Source organism: Equus przewalskii, chromosome 5 (assembly GCF_037783145.1).
Source record: "Equus przewalskii isolate Varuska chromosome 5, EquPr2, whole genome shotgun sequence".
NCBI lineage: Eukaryota > Metazoa > Chordata > Mammalia > Perissodactyla > Equidae > Equus > Equus przewalskii.
This window is the reverse complement of record NC_091835.1, coordinates 15,407,302-15,427,387: the sequence shown is the minus strand read 5'-3', so window position 1 is coordinate 15,427,387 and position 20,086 is coordinate 15,407,302. Positions and strand designations below refer to the sequence as shown.

General features: G+C 38.1%; 1 protein-coding gene across 4 annotated transcripts in view; it reads right to left on the bottom strand.

Annotated features, from left to right (window-relative positions):
* The window catches only part of COL4A3 (collagen type IV alpha 3 chain), a 129,805-nt gene that overhangs the window by 20,419 nt on the left and 89,300 nt on the right, over positions 1 to 20,086 (bottom strand). For all 4 annotated transcript variants that reach the window (XR_011539810.1, XM_070618427.1, XM_070618426.1 and 1 more), the window contains exons 24-37: positions 18,407 to 18,477; positions 17,441 to 17,623; positions 15,588 to 15,756; positions 13,563 to 13,655; positions 12,825 to 12,929; positions 11,153 to 11,250; positions 10,418 to 10,568; positions 9,947 to 10,060; positions 8,768 to 8,935; positions 7,145 to 7,234; positions 6,640 to 6,774; positions 2,695 to 2,793; positions 1,852 to 1,941; positions 1,371 to 1,510 (exon numbers count right to left, since the gene is read on the bottom strand). Coding sequence is in view for 3 of the 4 variants with exons in the window: in XM_070618427.1 (XP_070474528.1) it covers positions 1,371 to 1,510; positions 1,852 to 1,941; positions 2,695 to 2,793; positions 6,640 to 6,774; positions 7,145 to 7,234; positions 8,768 to 8,935; positions 9,947 to 10,060; positions 10,418 to 10,568; positions 11,153 to 11,250; positions 12,825 to 12,929; positions 13,563 to 13,655; positions 15,588 to 15,756; positions 17,441 to 17,623; positions 18,407 to 18,477 (1,706 nt within the window). In the remaining variant the exon portion in view is untranslated. The remainder of the gene's footprint in view (positions 1 to 1,370; positions 1,511 to 1,851; positions 1,942 to 2,694; positions 2,794 to 6,639; positions 6,775 to 7,144; positions 7,235 to 8,767; positions 8,936 to 9,946; positions 10,061 to 10,417; positions 10,569 to 11,152; positions 11,251 to 12,824; positions 12,930 to 13,562; positions 13,656 to 15,587; positions 15,757 to 17,440; positions 17,624 to 18,406; positions 18,478 to 20,086) is intronic.

Below are 20,086 nucleotides of genomic sequence, written 5' to 3'. Positions count from 1 at the left end.
ATATGAAATAATCATGCAGGGGCTGGCCCCGTGGCCGAGTGGTTAAGTTCGTGTGCTCTGCTTCAGCAGCCCAGGGTTTCGCTGGTTCGGTTCCTGGGCGTGGACATGACACCACTCATCAGGCCACACTGAGGCGGCATCCCATATGCCACAACTAGAAAGAACCACGACTAAAAATACACAACTATGTACTGGGGGGCTTTGGGAGAAAAAGGAAAAATAAAATCTTTAAAAAAAATAATCATACAGATGTATATTTTCAAATTGTGATGATTAACTCAGGTAAGAAAGAAAGAGTTAGACCAAATGCATATGTGTCCTACAAATATTGTGCATACAGATTAATGTATGTCAACCACATGTAATGTAAATCTTTGAATGATTTCATACTCATTAAATCTGTACTTCAGCTTTACGATAAGCCAGCATATAAGGATTCGATGGTGACTTACAAAGTCTCCACAGTAGCTGATTAAAATATACTACTCTTACTATGATTTGCCAGCGTGATAAAACCAGCTCATTTTGTGTTCAATGCACAGTTCTAAAAATTTCTTCTGTGGATTCAGTAGACTCCCCTTAGGTTCCATAGAATTCCATGTTAAAACCCCCTGTTTATGGGAATTTCTTTAATTATTCTCTGTGCTCTAGCTCTGGGCTCTTAATATTACTGCTATGCGCAGAAAGGTTGGAAGGAAATAAACCTGAAAAACAACTGAGCCCCATTGAAACATTTGGTTGTTGCTTGGTCCAACACACGAGAGAGCGCTTTGACATCCAACCTCTAGCTGACAGAGAACAAGCACTGGGAACATTGTGACAAGATAACAAATCGTAAGGGACTGAAAATACTTAAAGTTCTAAGACAATTAAGAAAGATAAATGTATGTATCTGAGGACTTTGTTTGCTTTTTAATGATGCTCTAAAGTTATTTCATTTCACATCCTGTGTTATGTTTTAATAGGACAAATGTTTTTGAATACAAGGTTTGGAAATTTATTTTTATAAGTCTGTATGAGACAGTCCATAGCCGAGACTAGCCATTTTGTATCACAAGAAAAACAAACACTGCCCTGTCAGATTGTGGGGGCCTGTGATCACTGCCACCTCTGGCGGCACACTTAAACTGCAGGGATAGTTACGAGAAATTCCTTGGCGATTGAAGAGGGGCGGGAATAAACTCAGAAGCTGACAATTGTGTGACAGGCATCCTCAGTTGTGGAGATGGAATTTACAAACCCCAAATAATTGACTGAAAATATTGTAATATTTTCAATTTTCTCTGCCCACATCGAATCCAGATATCTGTTGATATTTAAAAGGATTCGCTCCACACCAAAATGTAAACACTTCAGTGGCCTATATATACCTTTGGTCCTGGTGGTCCTGGCCTTGTACCTTCTGAGTAACCTGGCTCTCCCTTGTCTCCTGGGAGACCATGAATACCTGGGAGGCCTGGTCTTCCGGGTGGACCTGGGAGTCCCAAAGTTCCCCTTGTTCCTTTAGAACCTGAAATTAGGAAAGAAATCAAGTAACATAGGTAACCATGGGGCATCTTGAAGTGTTCAGAAGTATCTGACCTTTGCACAAACCACCTTTCTTCCAAGGAGTTGGTTTTTCAGAATCACTAATGCATCAGGTAGTCATAATGGATGATTTTTACACAATGTAAATATTTATTTTTTTCTCACTTGTGTTCTGGTTGCACACAGTACATTTGTCTAAAAGTAAATCTAGTTGTTTTACACAAAGTTTCTACCAAGTGGAAAGCCAAAACAACAAACAACAGAAAATCTAGAATTGGGACCCATGGTGAGCTTGTGGGCTCATAACAGGACCTTATGCATTACCTGGTACCCCCAGGTTCCCCATGCTTCCTGGCACACCACGAGGTCCTGGTTCTCCAGGATGCCCAGTGCTGCCCGGATCTCCTCTGGGGCCTTGAGAACAAACAAATAGTCATACACCCTGCATAGTTCCCATACATAGTAGGTCCTCAATAAATATTCGTTGATTGCATGAATGAAATGAATACAGAGGAGCCAGACCAGCTGGTTTAGGTACTTTTTTATCTGCCTTTTTCTTCAAATAAGGAGGGGACTGAGGACTCAGAAAATGTAAAATTAGAGAAAGTTGGATTCTTGTCAACAGATCTGGATTCAAACATCAAAATCATCCTTGGACCAATGCTAGTAGGAAAGAGGGGGCTCCTGTAACCATATAGTAATAGATTTCCAAATGCAATACTGAAATTTCATTGCCATGTAATATATTTTGTCACTGAGGTGGTCATACAGGAAAGGGGGCTACTTTAATTGTTTAAAAAATTACTTCGCAAACTCACTAATTTGCTCTGAAATCAAAGAGGCAAATCTGAAAACCTCTAAAGCATTATCTTATTTTCTTTTATGATCTGTGACATTGTGATAGGCTATAGTTTATAATACATATCAGCAATTTCAAAATAAAATTTTGAGTACAAAAAATAAAACTTCACGTAGACTAATATTTTTCAGTGAATACAGGCTGACTATAACCACCTTCCTTTTGGTTTAATTTAGAAGCAAATTTCTGCTGGAACACTATTGGGGCAGAATTCATATTCAACCCAATAGGTCTAGAAACACATTTTTGTTACATTTAGATCTGGGAAAACTTAAAAGCTGATATTTCTGTTAGAGAATCAGCTATACCTGGTGGTCCTGATGGTCCAGGTGGCCCTTCGAGTCCTTTTAAACCTGGTAACCCTGGGATGCCTTTGCTTCCCTTCTCACCAGGCCTTCCTGCAAATCCTAAAGTTAAAAACCATGTATTAAAAGTCCAGGTTAGAATTTTATCAGACTTATTCACATCCTGATTAAAATTTATGAGATATTATTGCAATATGGCATGTCGTATTTGTTCAGAGCGTGGGCAGATGTGGGCTTACATCTTTTTAAAAAGGGAATTAAATGAGATAATATGCGTAAAGTATAGCACAGTGCCTGGCATGAGTTAGTTCTCAAAGAACACTAGACATTATCATAATATTTATACTTTAAACCAGCATTTTAAGAATTAGTGACCTAAATACAGCTTCTTTTTCTTTCTTTTAATTAGTGACAGAGGACCAACTACTACACTATTCTTGTTTAGACTATCTCATTCCCAATCCATTTATTACAATGATCATTCATTAAATAGCTGATATTATTTTCTTTTATTTATCATATTTAATCTTCAGGCAATCTCAGTCTATTTCTTGAGCCTTTCTAGACTGGGTGTAGAGATGAGAAAACGGAGACTCTAAGAAGTCAATGGACTTACCTAGAGTCACGCCATCAATCAGTGGTAACACTGGGATTTGAACCCAGTTCTGCAGACTGGAAAGCTCATAAACTTCCCACAACACCATCCTCCTTTCCCTAAAACGTGGCTTTGATCACATTATTCTCTTGCTCAAAAATACTCCTTGAATCTCTGTTACCTACAGAATTTATTACAAACTCCTTCCTCTGGCATTGGAAGCATTCTACAATCTGTCCATGGTCTGGCTTTGTGCCTTTTCTCAAGCAGATTCACTTCCCTTGGTTGTTTCCCCGATTGCATGTTTATTCATTCTTTCACATATGGATTGAATGCCTAATTTATAGACAGGTCTTGTGCTGAGTACTGGAGACATGAATAAATCATGTTCCCTTTCCCCAAGTTTCTAGTGTTTAAATGGGGAGACAGCCAAGTAAACAAACAATTACCGCCCAGTGTGAGACATTCTGTAAGAGAGTTGGACACAATATGCTGCAGGGAAGAATTTTGAGAAGAGGAGATATTTTTTGCCTCAGTTTTGAAGACCAAGTGGGAGCTAGTTGGGTGGAGAAAAGATGGAATGGGACAGGATTCCCAGGCAAGAAAATAGGAGAAGTGGTGAGTAGCAAGGGATTAGTTTATTTTCTCTGTAACCTTTGTGTTTTCTATTTATGTCCTTTATCATAATCTAAAAATATAGATTGCTTAGTGTGTCCATTTGCTTCTGTTTTTTAGGGGTTGGCAAACTACAGCCTGTGGGCTAAATCTGGTTTCATGTTGTATGGCTGGAGGGCTGAGGATGGTTTTTACATTTTCAAAGGGTTGTAAACAAACAGACAGACAAACACCAGAGAAGAATATGCAGCAGGGACCAGATGTGGTCCACAAAGCCTAAGATATTTACTAGCTGGCCCTATGCATAAAATGTTTCCAGATCCATCAATGTCTCTTTCCCCCACTGAACTGTTAAGTTTCCTCATGACCAGGACACTTAGCTCTGCTTTGTTCACCTCTGTATCTCCAGGACACAGTAAAATGCCTAGTCAATAGGTACTAAAAAATAATTGTTGGGTAAATAAATGTCATGTGGCTGGAGAGGCAGGCAGAGGGCAAGTGATGAAGAAATTTGGATGCCAATCTAAGAAGTCTGAATTCTTGAAGGAAGGGGAGCTTTGGCAAGATTTTAAGCCATAAGTATTATTTGCTCATGTGCATCCTACTCAAAGTTTAAATCCTGTTTCATGGAGGCTTCTCCGACTCCCCTGGTTGCTGTGTTTTCTGCCTCCCTCATCTCCCACCGGGCTCAGGGTCAGTGGTACCTGGCACACAGTGAGGAGGCTGAGTATGGATTTTGGAGTCAACAGCATCAATGTAAGGCCCATCTCTGCCACTTCCTGTCAGAGTGACAGTGGGTAATTTGACCTCTCCATTCCCCATCTGTATAATGGGATGATAGCAATAACCTACTCCTAGGCTTGTTGTGAGGATTAAACGAGGCGATGTTTATAAAACTCAGAACTGTACCTGCATGTGGTATAACATGCACGTGGTAGAATAACGTAACAGTCCTTTCGTATTATTCATTATCTTTTCATATATATGCTTAAATCTCCCATCCAGATTCCTTGAGGAGAGGATGATGACTGCTTATCTGTTCCCTTAATCTCTCTCTCCCATTTGCAGTGGATGTCTTTAACTCAGAAATTCAGATGAAAAAATGGATCATAGTGAAATTAGAGAGGCCTAGCTAGTGTGATCTTTTCATTGTTGCTGTTCAGTCTCTGCTCCTTGGCTGTGTGTTTGAAAGAAAACATGCAGGACAGCTTCCATGCACACTGTACTTTGTTAGAAGCATAGAAATGGCATGTGTCCCTCTATACTTTACGAAAGGAATTCTTTAATTATAAGTTAGTACCCATTGTGCATTCATGATGTTAGAGCCAAATTTTAGTTTATGTAGACACAAATACGCTATTCATATTTTTTCAAAATATTTGCAACACTACCTAACCATCTAGGCTAGTCCAGTGAAGTGGTGTCTAACAGAGAGTTTATGAGGACTGGACATTTCTGCCAGTATTTTTCTTTTTTTACATCTTGGCTTGGACCAGTTCTAGCAGAGTTTTATAAAATTCATATTAAATTTCTATTTCATTGCTAAAAATGTAATACAATCTTTTGTTTGCATCCAAAACTAAGCTATTTCTATGATACCAGATTAAATGAGGGATTACCTAAAAGGCCTTTACTTGCTAATTTTCCTTTATGGAAAAAAAACTTTCTATAAATTGTTTTTTTCCAATGATTATACATTTTTTAAGTTGGCAAATCAGTTGGATTCAAAGACTCTTCAGAATCTTGGTCAAATGTCACTTCCGTGAAGTCCTTCCTAATTCTGGGAGAGACAGCTTTTCCGTCTTTCTAGCGTGTTCTACAGAACCCTGTGCAGAATTTTTCAAAGAAATCTTTACTTGGACTATAAATCCTTATGTGCCAAGCATATAAATATTTGTTGAATGTAATCTCATATCTCAAAATTGACTACAAATTACTCAAAACTTGATATGGTTTTGCAACTTCAAATACATTTTTTCTTTATTCTTCCCTGCCATAAAAGTTTGACTCACAAATGTTTCATTTTACCCAGCAATGCCTGTTTTTCTAAAGTTACTTGGGATTAAATTCGATCAAGAAGACCACAAGTCAGGCTTTCTTAAAATTTGATTTTATGTTGGTTGTATTGATCATATAACAAAAAATGTCATAGAAAGTGCTCAGATAGCTTGAAATAATTTGAATGGATCTGAATTTTAGCCTAAGAGCTATAGGTAACCATTAACAGCATTCTAAAGGCATTTTTAATTAAAAATACTTTCTTTTTAATAATTGTTTTCCAAATGATTTTGAGCACAGAAGCAGTTTTTAGATGCCATCAGAAAAATTCATCCTGGAAGAGGAAAGTGGAAATTGGGGTACAGGTTTCTATTTGAGCCAGGAACGTTTTTTACGTGGAATTTTCTAAGGGTTTGGTTTTGACTATACTTGGCAAAAAGGGGAGTTTGAGGCTTATCATTTAAAAATTGACTTGTGACGATTTAAATACAGCAAACCAAAATGCAGAATTAACTTAGAAATGAAAAGTTGCACATTAAGGGGCAGCATATCATTGTGCGAGGCACACAAGACCCAGTTGTAGTCCAAGCTCGGTCCCCAACTGCCTTTGTGACCTTGGGCAGGAGATTAAACACTGGCCCTCACTGTCCTCATCTGTCAACTAAAGGATTTGCCTGGATAGTTTCTTAGTCTCAGACTCAGCTCTGACGTTCTGGTTCTAAATATGAGGAAGTGTGTACCTTTGAGGCCTGGTTCTCCTTTGTCCCCCAGTACATGGGATATTTGAGAAGACCCTGAGGCTCCCTTGTCCCCTTCGTCCCCCTTGGCTCCTGGGGGCCCTCTCTCGCCCTTTACTCCTGGAATTCCAGAGCTGCCTGAGAGACAGGAAGACCAACATCAGTGGCTCCATTCTTTAAGTAGTTCCTACGGATTCAAAAGTTAACAGTGTTTCTCATAAAACAAAACAAAACAAAACAAAACAAATCAAAAAGGTTAACAGTGCGGAGAACTTGATAAACAGCTGCCCCAAACAGGCAGCCGCAGGAGGGGACTGCTATTAGCCTGCAGGGAGAAAATATGATCCCATTCAAATGGGAAAAAGGAATACAGAAATCTGCAAAATCAAGTATACGGTTCTCACAGAACTATTTTCCCCTCAGAGAATAAAATGTCATTTATTTTGCTGCTAAATAAACGAACATCATTCATGCCTCCTGATAGCTGGGAAGATAGAGTATCACTTACCCCTCTGTCCTGGGGTGCCTGGCTTTCCAGGAGGCCCCGGAGGCCCAGTGAATCCAGGAGAGCCCATCATCCCAACCGCTCCTTTTTCACCTATGGGAACAAATTAACACAAAGCAGCACATGCATGTTGTGCAGAATGAGAAAAGCAGATATTCCAAAAAATTAAAATAAAATAAATTATACTTAGAGAGATTGGGAGTTAAAGGAATGGTTTCACTAAATAGAAAATAACCATATTTGTAATGGGTCAGTAAACGGTCTTTTTTACGTCATCTATTTGAAGTCATTGGTAGCAGATCACATTTATGGATGAGACTAGAATATGCTGAAGTTTTAGAGCATTCCCTCCTCCCAAGTCCTGATCAATAGCTTTCTGTTATGTTCCCTTGCTTTATTTTCTTCATAGCACTTGTCTCTAGTTGAACTTAGTTCCTAAATGTATTTGTTATTGTCTCCCCCACTGTCGGAGGTGGAGTCTTGTCCACTGATGTGTCTCCAGGGCCTGGAACAGTGCTGGCACATGATAGTAGCTCAGTGATATGAATGAAAGGATAATTTGCAGATTAAGTTGTTATTCTGGGCTCCTCTCTGGAGGAGAGATCAGTGAGGTCTTTAGGTCATGAGGGGACAATTGGAATATTTTCCCCTAAACATATAAACTAGAAAAATAATGATGAAATAAAAAGAACTATTTGCCAGCAAATTAGATAACTTAGACAAAATGGACAAATTCCTAGAGAAGCACAGATTACCAAAACTGACTCAAGAAGAAATAGAAAATCTGAACTGACCTATGACCAGTGAAGAGATTGAATTATTAATTTAAAAACTTCCCATAAAGAAAAGTCCAGACCCAGCTGATTTCACTGGTGAATACTAACAAATGTTTAAAGAATATCAATTCACGAGCCAGTCCTGATGGCCTAGTGGTTGAAGTTTGGTGTGCTCTGCTTTGGTGGCCCAGGTTTGGTTCCTGGGCACAGAACCACACCACTCATCTGTCAGTAGCCATGCTGTGTTGGTGTCTCACATAGAAGTAGAAGGACTTACAACTAGAGTATGCAACTATGTACTGGGGCTTTGGGGAGGAACAGGAAAAAAGAGAGAGAGGAAGATTAGCAACAGATGTTAGCTCAGGGCAAATCTCTCCCAACAAAAAAGAAAAAAAGAACATCGATTCTCCACAAACTGTTCCAGAAAATACAAGAGGAGGAAACACTTCCTGTCTTGTTGTCTTGTTCTATAAGGCCAGCATTACCTTGATACCAAAACCAGATAAAAACATCGTAAGAAAAGAAAGCGACAGACCAGTAAGTATCCCTTATGAATATGGATGTAAAAATTCTCAACAAAATACTAGCAAATATATTTTAGGAGTAATATATAAAAAGGATTACACAGCAAAAATAGTCATATCCTTGGTAATTGTGAAATGTTATCATCCTACCTCCACCATGTCCCAGCGGTTTGTCTCCTTACAAATAATTCAGAAGAAGAAACATACTAACTGAAAGAGAGGCATAGAGTCAAAAGCCTATGCCTATCTCTAGTTTAAATAGCCACTTTAAAAGGAAAATGTGGAAGAAGAGAGAAGAAAAAAAATAAAACCACAAAAAAGGATACCTGGTGGCCCTAAAAATCCTGGATTTCCTGGATATCCTTTTTGACCAGGTGGTCCCGTCACACCTCGATGACCTGGTATTCCTGGTGGTCCAGGTTCTCCAGGAAATCCTGACCTATCCAAACCTGGAATACCTGGGTCTCCCTTTGGCCCTGTTTCGCCTCTTCTGCCTATATATGAATAAATGAATGAATGAATGAACACACAAGTGCTTTCCCCACCAACTCCAGAAATATTTTATGACTGTAAATATTTAGCTCTGTGATTTTTGGGCAAACCACACACTTATCTGATTGATTGATTTAGGTCCCCTTCTGTAAAATTTCTAAGATCCCTTCTGGCTTTAACATTCTCTGTTTCAATGATTCATGCAGTAATAAAAGTGTAGAATTTAGATTTATTTTCTAGTCCTGCAGGCACTTCCTGGGACTGCACTTTATGACTGTGGCTCAGTCTTTCACCTGCAGAATACACACAGAGCCACTCACGTGGAGGCAAGCCACCAGATGCTTCTGGAAACAATATTAGCACCACTACAACAATTAACATCTTGGCCAAAAATTTGTTTGTGAACATTTAAGCAGTATGATAGCCCACAGGCATTAGCTGCGTTCTAAAGGATTTTTCCCAGAAGTAGTTCGCAGATCTGGTTGAGAGGAGCCAAAAAGATAAAATTTCCCATGATCTGGACCATCTAGCCTGCATAATTTAGATTTATTTTTATACCGTTTCTTTTATGTTGCTTGTAAAGCAATCAACTATGTATTTTAGTTTATAGCTTGTTAGACATATCTTTGCAAACGTTCACTCTATTTTAATAATCAGGATAAATTTACCACTTTAAAATACTTAGGGAAATATTAAATGTAAAGCTTTTCCTGAGAGTTTATATAAACATATATGTAAATACACATCTAAATATATCTTCAGTATTCATATTTTCTTGCATAAAAGACACAGACCAATTTTATTATATTAATTTCAGGTCTCTTCCTCTATAGGTAGTACACATTGCAATGAATCTATGACAATAAGGTTTATATTTCCGAAATAACATTTCCCATTGAACAGTGGTCAGGACTTTTGGCTGGACAGTTCCCATGTTAAGCAGCAAGGTGCAGAGTAGGAGTCCCATGTCACCACTTGCCTGCCTGGTGACTGGTTACAAGGCCCCCTCCTACCTTGTTGCCCTTTTAATCCATTTAAGCCTGGAAGTCCTTGGGCTCCCCTGGGACCCTCTGTGCACCTTCCTGGGAGTCCTCTTTCTCCGGGTGGTCCAGACTGCCCTGGATCCCCTGCAAAATAGAGCCCAAGAATATATTCAGATGCCAAAACCTAAGATCCTAGTATTGCTATCCCAATCATTCTCCTGTAACTTTTTCCCCTAAGCCAGAGCTATATTTAATACCATTAATATGTCTTATATGGAGAACACTCATTAAAAAGGAAAGAAGAAAGGAAGGAAGAAAGAAAGAAGGAACAAAGGTAGGGCAGCAATGTTAACGGAAAAATAATTAGGCCCCACAGATTCTATTTATTGAGCAAGAAGTTTGTTTGAGAAGAATTCTTCACGCTTGAGCACCTCCACATTCCATTTGCTGCATTTTAGCTAAGCTCACAGTGGAGAAAAGTAATCACACTTGCTATTGTACCTCGTGGTCCATCAAGCCCTCCAGTTCCTGGAAATCCAGGGAGACCTGGAAGTCCAGGGTGTCCAATTTCTCCATTTTCCCCAGAAATGCCTCTTTCTCCTGGAAAACCTGGTATTCCTGGTTCCCCAGGCATGGCTGGTCCTGGTTCTCCCTATAGCACAGAAATCATGTTAGTTTTACTATATCATGCTTCCAAATCCTTACTGACTACTGACTGGTCTGTAGGGCTCCTTACTTGACAATAATATTTCCATTACAGAGGTTCTAAGTCCCTTTTACACAGAGTCACCACCATTCCATCAACTTTGCCTTTTCAACTCTAGTTGCTGACTTTTCTATAAAATTATGCTCAATAATTCTTCAGAGCCTCCAGCCTCTTTTTCAGAAGACTGTGGAATTTTCTGTAAACAGTCTAGATGTCTCTACTTTTAATAGTTTTTTCATAGCTGTCTATATTTCTTTCTAGAGTTCTCCCATTTTAAATACTCTGAATGTTTCTGAAGATTAAGGAAGAAAGAGAGAAACAAACTTGTCTTCTAATACCTTATATATTCTTTTCTAAAAAGGAGGGAAGGTTCAGAGAAACTTAAAAAAAATATTTAATGTATCATCATTTACAAATATATTGGTAATTTCTGCGCACAGAGTGTTCTGCCTGGCAGGAGCATCCTAACTGGCCGACTGTAATTGTTCCTCCTTTCCCCCTTATCAGTCTGCATTTTAATTCTCCAAGACCTTGGCTCCTGGGAGGCCTGGCTGTCCGGGTAACCCTGGCTTTCCCATTTCTCCAGGGCAACCTGGTGATCCTTTTGTTCCTGGAAAACCTCGGTCTCCTACAGAGAAAAAATAATAAAGATTGTAGGATTAGTCTGAGCAGTCTCTCTCTTATTTTATCTAATGTTTTTATGAGGCAAGCAGCTAGAGATGTTTTTATGAAAGTTTGAATGATGAGAAAGCCAACTGCTAAGTTAGCAGTTAAAAATAAATTCAGTTGCAAATCTGATTACATTGATTTCCAATTTTTAAAAAAATGACCTCCATTTTTGTCGGTTAGCGCCCTACAATTTTGTGTGTGTGTGTGTGTGTGTGTGTGTGAGGAAGATTGTCACTCAGCTAACATCTGTACCAGTCTTCCTCTATTTTGTTTGTGGGATGCTGCCACAGCATGGCTTGATGAGTGGCGTGTAGGTTCACGCCCAGGATCTGAACCAGTGAACCCTGGGCCACTGAATTGGAGCATGTGAACTTAACCACTACATCACTGGGCCAGCCACAGCACCCTACATTTCTTTAAATATTAATACTAGTTGATCATTTGGTTGACTTTTTTGAAGTATATTTTGCATACAGTATACAGCCAACTGGATTTTTACATGCGTATATATGTCTATGCCAGCATGACCCAGATCAAAATGTAAAGCATTTCCAGAACCCAGAAAGATAGCCTTTCTCAACAGGGGTTGCTCAGGAGAATTACTTCCTAATGTCCTCTAGCAGCCATTGAATGTAATGAAGTAATTTCTCTCTGATGCATTTATAGTAGGAGAAGTACATTACTTCAGAGATCATTAGGAAGAAATGCAAGAACTTGGCATCAAAGCCATTCTTGGAAATGAGAAATGTGATTATGTTTTCCATTTCAAATACTCAGAAGTTAAAATCAATATTCCCATATTTGGGCAGAACTTATGTATGATAAACATTGTTGACATATTAATCCAAGAGATGAAGCACCAATAAAAGGGATTATATTTTGACAAAGGGATTATATTTTAAATAATGTTGGAAAAAACATGAAATTATCATAAAATCTGAAGTTGTATGCAAGCCCTCAGGGACTGAGGTTACTGCTATGTTATGCTGGACATGACTTTGATGTATTTGTCCCTGGGGAACCTCAGGTTATTATTTAAGTCCTCAGTATGTGGATTTCTGTGGTATGTTTTCCCTCCGATGGGAAGCAGTACTTTTTCCTAAAGGAAGATAACTTCTGTAATTTATTTTGGAGCATAGAAGGAAGTCAGCTTTTTGTGATTTAATAATTGTTTTTTGTTATTAAAGAAATGCATAAAGGGAAGAAATGTGTAAATGGAAAAAGTGCAGACATCTATTAAGAAGTCAAGAAAAAAATTCCTCATAATCCCACAATCAAGAAGAATCACTACAAACATTTTGGTGAGTTTACTTCCCATATTTTTCCATTCATTAAAAAGATGTAAATGAGTTGAGATTGCATAAATTAATGTGAATGCTGCCTAACATTATTGTAAAATTTTTTCCCATTTAACACTCTTGGGACACATAATTTTAAAGGATATTATGGCTATCTTCTATGTTAGTCATTATATGTATTTACATTTTCTAAATATCCACAAGGAACCTTATTTTCAAAAATTTTGAAATTTACCCTTAGGTCCAGGAGGCCCAGGAAATCCAATTCCTGGAATTCCTGGTTCACCATCAGGCCCAGGAATACCTGGATCACCACATTTTCCTATGGATCCAGGGATACCTTAAAAAAACACATACATCCACATTAGCAACTTTCCTTTATCTTGACCTAAAACAAAATGTCTAAATTTCTGTGTCATCCTAGACCTTTTTGAAAATTAAGAAATAATTTTAACATAACCCCAACTGTAAACCCTTTCTCCTAACCAAAGCACTAATCATTAGGAGCTGCAAATAATTTTGAAAATATAATTTAATTCCTGAAAAAAATTCTAGATATCTTGAATTATATAAGTCTTTCTCCATGCATGAAAAATTAAATTCTAGATCATATTGGCAAAGAAATTAAGTTTTCAAATGAAGACACTGTAGGAACCATCACGATTAACCATTGGCAAACATTGCTTGTTCCTCCACCAAAAATCCATGAAGATAGTTTTGCTCTCGAATTCGAATTAAGTAATTATATCAGTTCTCCTTTGGAATCAGAAGCAGAATGGGAATAATTTGAATAACCACAAAGGACAACAGCAAGTCCCCTGCCTGTTGGCTTGTTATCTGACAGAACTCTGGCTTGTGCTCTCTTTAGGAGCCAATGAGTGTATTTTTTCCTTATAACGGGGACAATATTTTTCCAGGAGAGTCAGGGTGCCATCTGATGCTGTGCACCAGACTGGACAAAGGGGATACTCACCAGGTGGGCCTCGGGGCCCAGCACGGCCTGGGGGCCCTGGAAATCCTGGGGGGCCTGGGACTGGTGTCAAAACATTGAATTCTCCCTTAGGACCTTAAGAAAATTTATGATCATAAGACTGGTGTGCATATTGAAGCTTTTCTTTGTTCAGAAGGAAAAAATATAATTATAAGCTGTTTACAAACATATCCCAAGGAATATAAAAAATAGTCTCTGCTGCCACAGGCTTCAAAAATGGCTTAAAGATGACCAGCCCATAGAAAGTTTCTTATTCAGTCAACAAATATCTATAGGCATCTACTATTGTCTAAGTCTTGTTTTAATTAATAGCTCAACGTGCTGGTCTATTGAAAGAGGCCCTATCCTAAAGAAAATTGATAATATGGAATTCAGCTTACATCTTGATGAATACTGGTCGGATATTTATTTATTGGATGACTAATTTTTACAGGAGGGCAGAACAGTATATTGAACAAAACATGAAAATGTGGCCTGACAAGCTGAACTGTGCTTGAATCTTGGCCCTGCTATTTATAAGGTCTGTGAGGGTGGGCACATTTTTTAACCTCTCTGATAAATTCCTCGTGTGTCATTGGGGAAATCATGCCTACCCAGCCGGTAAAGATTTGGGATAATGTTCTGACCACAATGGCCAAGGTTAAAAATGTGTTAGTTATTAGTATTGTCCATATATTCATATAATTATAGAAAAAATAGATTTACAGTAGTATGATGGGAAAAATTTGATGATAATATATTTTATGACAATATATTTGTCATATAATATTTTATGATTTTACAATATTTTATGATTTTAGTCCTTCACTAAAGATTCACATTTAGAAAGAACAGAAGAGAGTTAAAAGGTGGATTAGAGGAGGAATCAGTAAACTTTTTCTGTTAAAGGCCAGATAGCAAATAATTTAGGCTTTGTGGTCCAGATGGTCTCTGTCACAACTACTCAACTCTGCCATCATGCATGAGAGCAGCCAGAAACAACACGTAAATGAATGTGTGCTGTGTGCCAATAAAACTTTATTTATGCACACTCAAACTTGAATTTCATAGAATTTTTATGTGTCAGAAATATTATTTGTTTTTTTCCCCAATCATTTAAAAATATAAAAACTATTCTTAGCTTGTGGACCACACATAAATGGATTTGGGACTGGGCCGCCATAGTTTGCCAATCCCTGGAATAGAACAGCAGCCTCAGAAGTAAGGTGCAGAAAAAAAATACATATAAATAATCATAAAATAAGGTTTATGTACATCTGTGGACAGAAATGCATGCATACAATTTATTATATATGAATACTTTGGGGATGTGCCCTCAAAAATTATTACTGATGAGAGGTATTATAAAAAGATTTGGAGAACACTGGTTTATTGGGTCTCACCCTTTAAAGTGATTTTAGAAGTAAAAAATGACCATGGTGGCATTGTTTGTTTAAAACTGTCAGTAACATGCAATTCTCATCTTCCACCATGTTCTTTGCCACAAACATTGAGGATCGGATTCCTCCTGAATCCAACTATGTTCCTTACACGTGGATCCCAAAGTTAACAGGACTTTAAAACTGTTATCAGACAACTTTTCTTCGTATGTCTTAGATATTTTGAAGTTTTATTTATAAACCATCTTTTGGGTTATGGATCAAAAAGGACAAATTTGTGATAACATTACTGGGGTCTTGAGTCCTCAAAGAGGCTTCTCAAGATCAATTTCATGGGTTTTTGCCTCCTTTTTGTTTATCATAAATGACTTCCACTCACCCCATATATTTATATCAGTAATAGATATAGACTATCCTAGGCAATTCCAGCTGAATTCCTCAGTAAGGGGAAAAAATGGATTTTCTTTAACATATCCTACATATCCTTTCCCAGTGTCTATGAGTTGACATATTCTACATATTGGAAGCAAGTTTCTATACATTCATTAGTCCTGAGAGAGCTTCACTAGCTGTAGGAACCATCAACCCACTCCAAAGGAAAACAGGACTGGAAAGAAAACTAACCAACCGGCTTCTCCAGGTGGTCCAGGGGCTCCAGGAACTCCTTGGGTGCCCTTTGGACCAGGCTCTCCGTGTAGTCCATAGTCTGATGGTCCAGCCGGTCCTACAGGTCCTGGAGACCCAGGGGTGCCAGGATCCCCTGGAGGACCCTGGGCCCCCTTCTCACCACTCAGGGCCTGTGACAATAGAGTTATGTTTGGAGAGTGCTCCATTCCAGCATCTCCTTACACAGGTTAATCCTACTATGTATATGAATACCTTTAGGTCATCATTGAGAAGATCTTGAATTAAAAAGCAGTTGGCATGTGAAGGAAACTATTACTGAAATAAGAGCACTGTATGATTTTTATCGTTTTATGCCTTTTGGAACTCAGCAGCATTTCATTTGAAACTTCATTCGTTCACTTGAAACACTTTCGAGTTCCACTTCACATGTCCTACGGTGAGATGCCACCCATATGATAACAGTCCCTAAAACTTAGTTCAAATCGGCCAATGGTTTAAATGGCATTAGAGGTGAGACATTCATGTTAATGGCACATTTCTAAAATAAAACAAGTACAGCAAACTTTATTTGATTGGTTTTCACCAGCTATTTTCATTACAAAGGAGATATTCTATCTGTATTAATTTTTCCTTATAAAATATCGTTTTTTAAATTTCATAGGATATAACTTTGAAAAGGAGTTGTGTATTTTAAAGTTAAATTTGACAAAATAATCAAAGTTTCCCTTTTTCCCCAAAATGGCCCCAAATAATAAATTTGACTGGATTTTTCTTTGTTCAATATTAAAAGGTGGCTAAGTGGTCCTTTTTAATAACGACAGGGCATAGACTCAAATCAGCTCCTTGATTTTCTCTCACTTTCTGGGACATCTTTACTAGAACTAATAAAGAAATTAGTGAGATGCAAATGGGGGCATCATATGAACTGTATTAATACTAAACCTAAAGAATTCTAGACTCTGTCCCTCTATAAGCAAACTACCATCTGGGGGATAGCCTGGCAGTTTGCCAAAGGAGAGTGTGAAATATTGGTCCTGCTAGCTGCTCCCAGCCAAAAAGTGTTTTGTAGTCAAAAAGGTCTAGGAAAGACTGCTATCGTATCTACATCTTGGGGAGTCACAATTCATATTCTGATATTGAGGCTGTAAGTGAACTTTAAATTGGTTTGCCAGGTTTCTCTGTTTTGAGAAAATTGAATAAAACTGATTAACTCTGGGAGAAACTGGTATTTCGTACACCAGGCTGGGCAGCATGCCTTGCAAACTTCTTTCTCATAGATCCGTTGTGAGGTTCTCAGCCTCTGACTCCATGACATTTTAAAACAGATCCTGGTAGGAATCTCTCGAATGAACATGTGAGAGATTCTATCCCATGAAAAGAGAGAGAATTTACATAAGCTTAAATAATGTAAATGACAAAACATTTGCTCTCTTTATTTGATAACCCTATCCCTAAATATTCGGTCATTTTACACATTTATTTTTCTTAAAAGAATGATCATTGCCCCAAAAATATTGACTAAAACTTTCCTATTAATCATTTTCCGAACTTCTCTATAAACTTATTTGATATAAATATGGAATTGTAACTGGTAGAAGACACAAGATCATTATCAATGTAGAATTTCCTTTGGGCTAAAAAAATTATTAAGTGCTACCTATTTATTTTGTCAAAATACTATAAATATTTGCTCAGGTTACGCCCGCTTATTTGAAGATGCCTCATTGTGCAGTTAGAAGGCTGAACTGTGCTGAGTGGCCAAACAATTTTTTGAAAGGAAGTCACCTCATCTCTTAACTTTAGAGCATGTAATTTATAGGAAGAGAAATTTGAAAAAAGTTACTGAATACCAACCAGTTCGCCTTTAGGTCCTGGTAATCCTTTGACTCCTGGAGTTCCAGGAATTCCATCCAAGCCCTTTCTTCCAGGATGCCCTCGGAGCCCAGGATCCCCTGGGGCACCCACTTGTCCTTCTGGCTGCAGAGTTTCGCCTTTTTCTCCTTTGAGTCCTGGGTCACCCTGAGCACCTGGGAATCCCTAGGGTGGTACAGAAATAAGTCTGCATTGCATTTAGTTAGCGTTGTTCTTGTGTCAATCTTAAAAAAAGCCAACAAGAACTTTTCAATTTTAATGAACATGGATTTTTTTTTCAGACACTTTCTTTGGCCTACAGTGTAATTTCAAGATTTTTTTGCTTTGTTTTTGCTTCCAAAACTGGAAAAGAATTCAGTTAGACAGTAAAATTCAATGTAACATGCACAATACTATAATTCAATATGATGCAGTCATCATCACAATTCAGATTATGTTAGACTGTTGGTAAATTTTAATATGCATCTCTGGATAATTTGACTTAAATATACGTATCCATATATAACTTTCTGATTCATTATGATAAGCAAAATTTTAACTTTTTAACAACTTTATTGAAGTGTAATTTACATACCATAGAGTGTATCCTTTGTAAGAATACAATTCAATGACTTTTAGTAAATTTATACATTTATGCCACAATCACCACAATCCAGTGTTAAAACATTCCCATCACTTCCCCAAATTCCCTCAAACCCATTTACAGTCAATCCTTGTTCCTGAACTCAGCCCCAGGCAACCACTGATCTTTGTTCTGTCTCTGACACCATTTTAAATGATTATAAATTCATTACTTCTTTCACTTACTAATTCACACATCATTCATTTATTCATTTAATCATCAAGTATCTATTAAGTGCCTACTCTTTGCCAGGCACCAACTGATGACTTATATGTGATGCTCCATTGTCCAAATTGAAACTAAACTTCAGAACCGTGAAATCTTACCGGAAATCCTGGAAGACCCACACTTCCTGGGGACCCCGTGCTTCCTTTAATGCCAGCTGCTCCTCGTCCTCCTGCAAAGTAATGAATTATTAAATATTCACTGAACACCAGCTCTGAGAAGCCAGGGTAACGCAGTGTATGAAGAAAATAGGGTGTTTCCTTCTGAGGAAAGGTTGACAATTTCCATCTTAAAACACACAGTGCAAGAAGAGAATGGGAGTGAATAAGTGGATAAGAGAGCAAGTAAAAAACAGGAACTCTTGTAAATTTTAGCTTCCTAAAATTCCTGTCTTTATAATTTTGAGGAGGTACACATTTTTCCTGATAATAAAAGTAATATATGTTCATTGTAAAGAAATTATACAGAAAGAAAAGAATAAAAATCATCCATAAATCTTCTACCAGAAGACAATACTTGCCAAACTGTTCATGTAGATTACCCATTAGATTTTATATCCATAAACACAAAGGACTTATATACACACTATTTTGGAATCATACTATTCATATGTCAATAAATATAGATTTATAGCTTCACTTCAAATGTCTGTATAAGCCTATTGTGTGGGTGAATTACTTATTCAGCTAACTGCTATTTTTAAACATTGACATTATTTTTTCAGCTTTTAGCTGTTGTAAACAATGCAATGATAAATATCTCTGCATATTTAGTTCTCCAAATTTATCCAATTATTTCCTTTATAATAAATGCCTAAAAGTGGAACTGCAGGACCAAAAGGGCACAAACTTTTCTGAGGCTTTGGATATCTGTTGCCAAATTGCATTTTACTACACAGTTTTATACTTCCTGTAAGTATTTAAATATCTTTGTAAAGATGATCCCTTTTGAGGATCTTTTGGATGGATCTCAGGTCAGTTTATTCATATGCTATTTTTTGATGATTTTGAGCCAGAATATATTGTTTGATAGTAATCTAAACTACTTCTTTGAGCTATACCTGTAGGATGCAACTGCAGAGAAACCAAGGAAAATACAATAACACAACTCGTTGGTCAGCAGCCGTGAGCTGCTCACCTGCCTTCTAGCCTTGAGCCAGAGGTCCCTTGAGAGGAATGTAGGAAAATAATGATGGCATCGCTTTTATTCTTTTCCTCCCTCCTTCACTTACTTTTAGCTTCTGTTTTAATAGAACATTTCTCCCAGAAGCCTGGGCACTGAATAGGAGCTGCGTAAGGAACTCCCCCACCATTTACCCCCTCGCCCTTCACCTCCTCCTTCCCTCTCAAGCCTGTCTTAGGGAATCAAGGGGCGGTGATTGCAAGGTAACTAAGGTCTTTATAAAGGAGCAGTGGTGGGATTTGTGGGTGATGAAGGATCCCTGCCCGAATGTGTGTCCTTTACTGGCTGGCCACAGTGCCCGCAGCTGCCACCATTAGCCTGTCTTCTTTGGACTGAGACCCAGCCTCCTTGAAGACCCTGTGCCAATGCAGATGTCTACTTGATGGTGGTAACCTACAAACATCCCCTTATCTCTGTTACCAGGTAGACCTTTGGATTAACTTGCTCAAAGGGCAGCCCCTGGGACAGCAATTAAGGGATGCCAATGTGGAGGGAAAGTGCACGTCTTTGGAGGAGAGTCCAGGCTGGATTTGAGTCCAGACTCTACCACTTATTTGCTATGCCACCTTATGCCTCAGTTTCCTCATCTGTCAAATGGA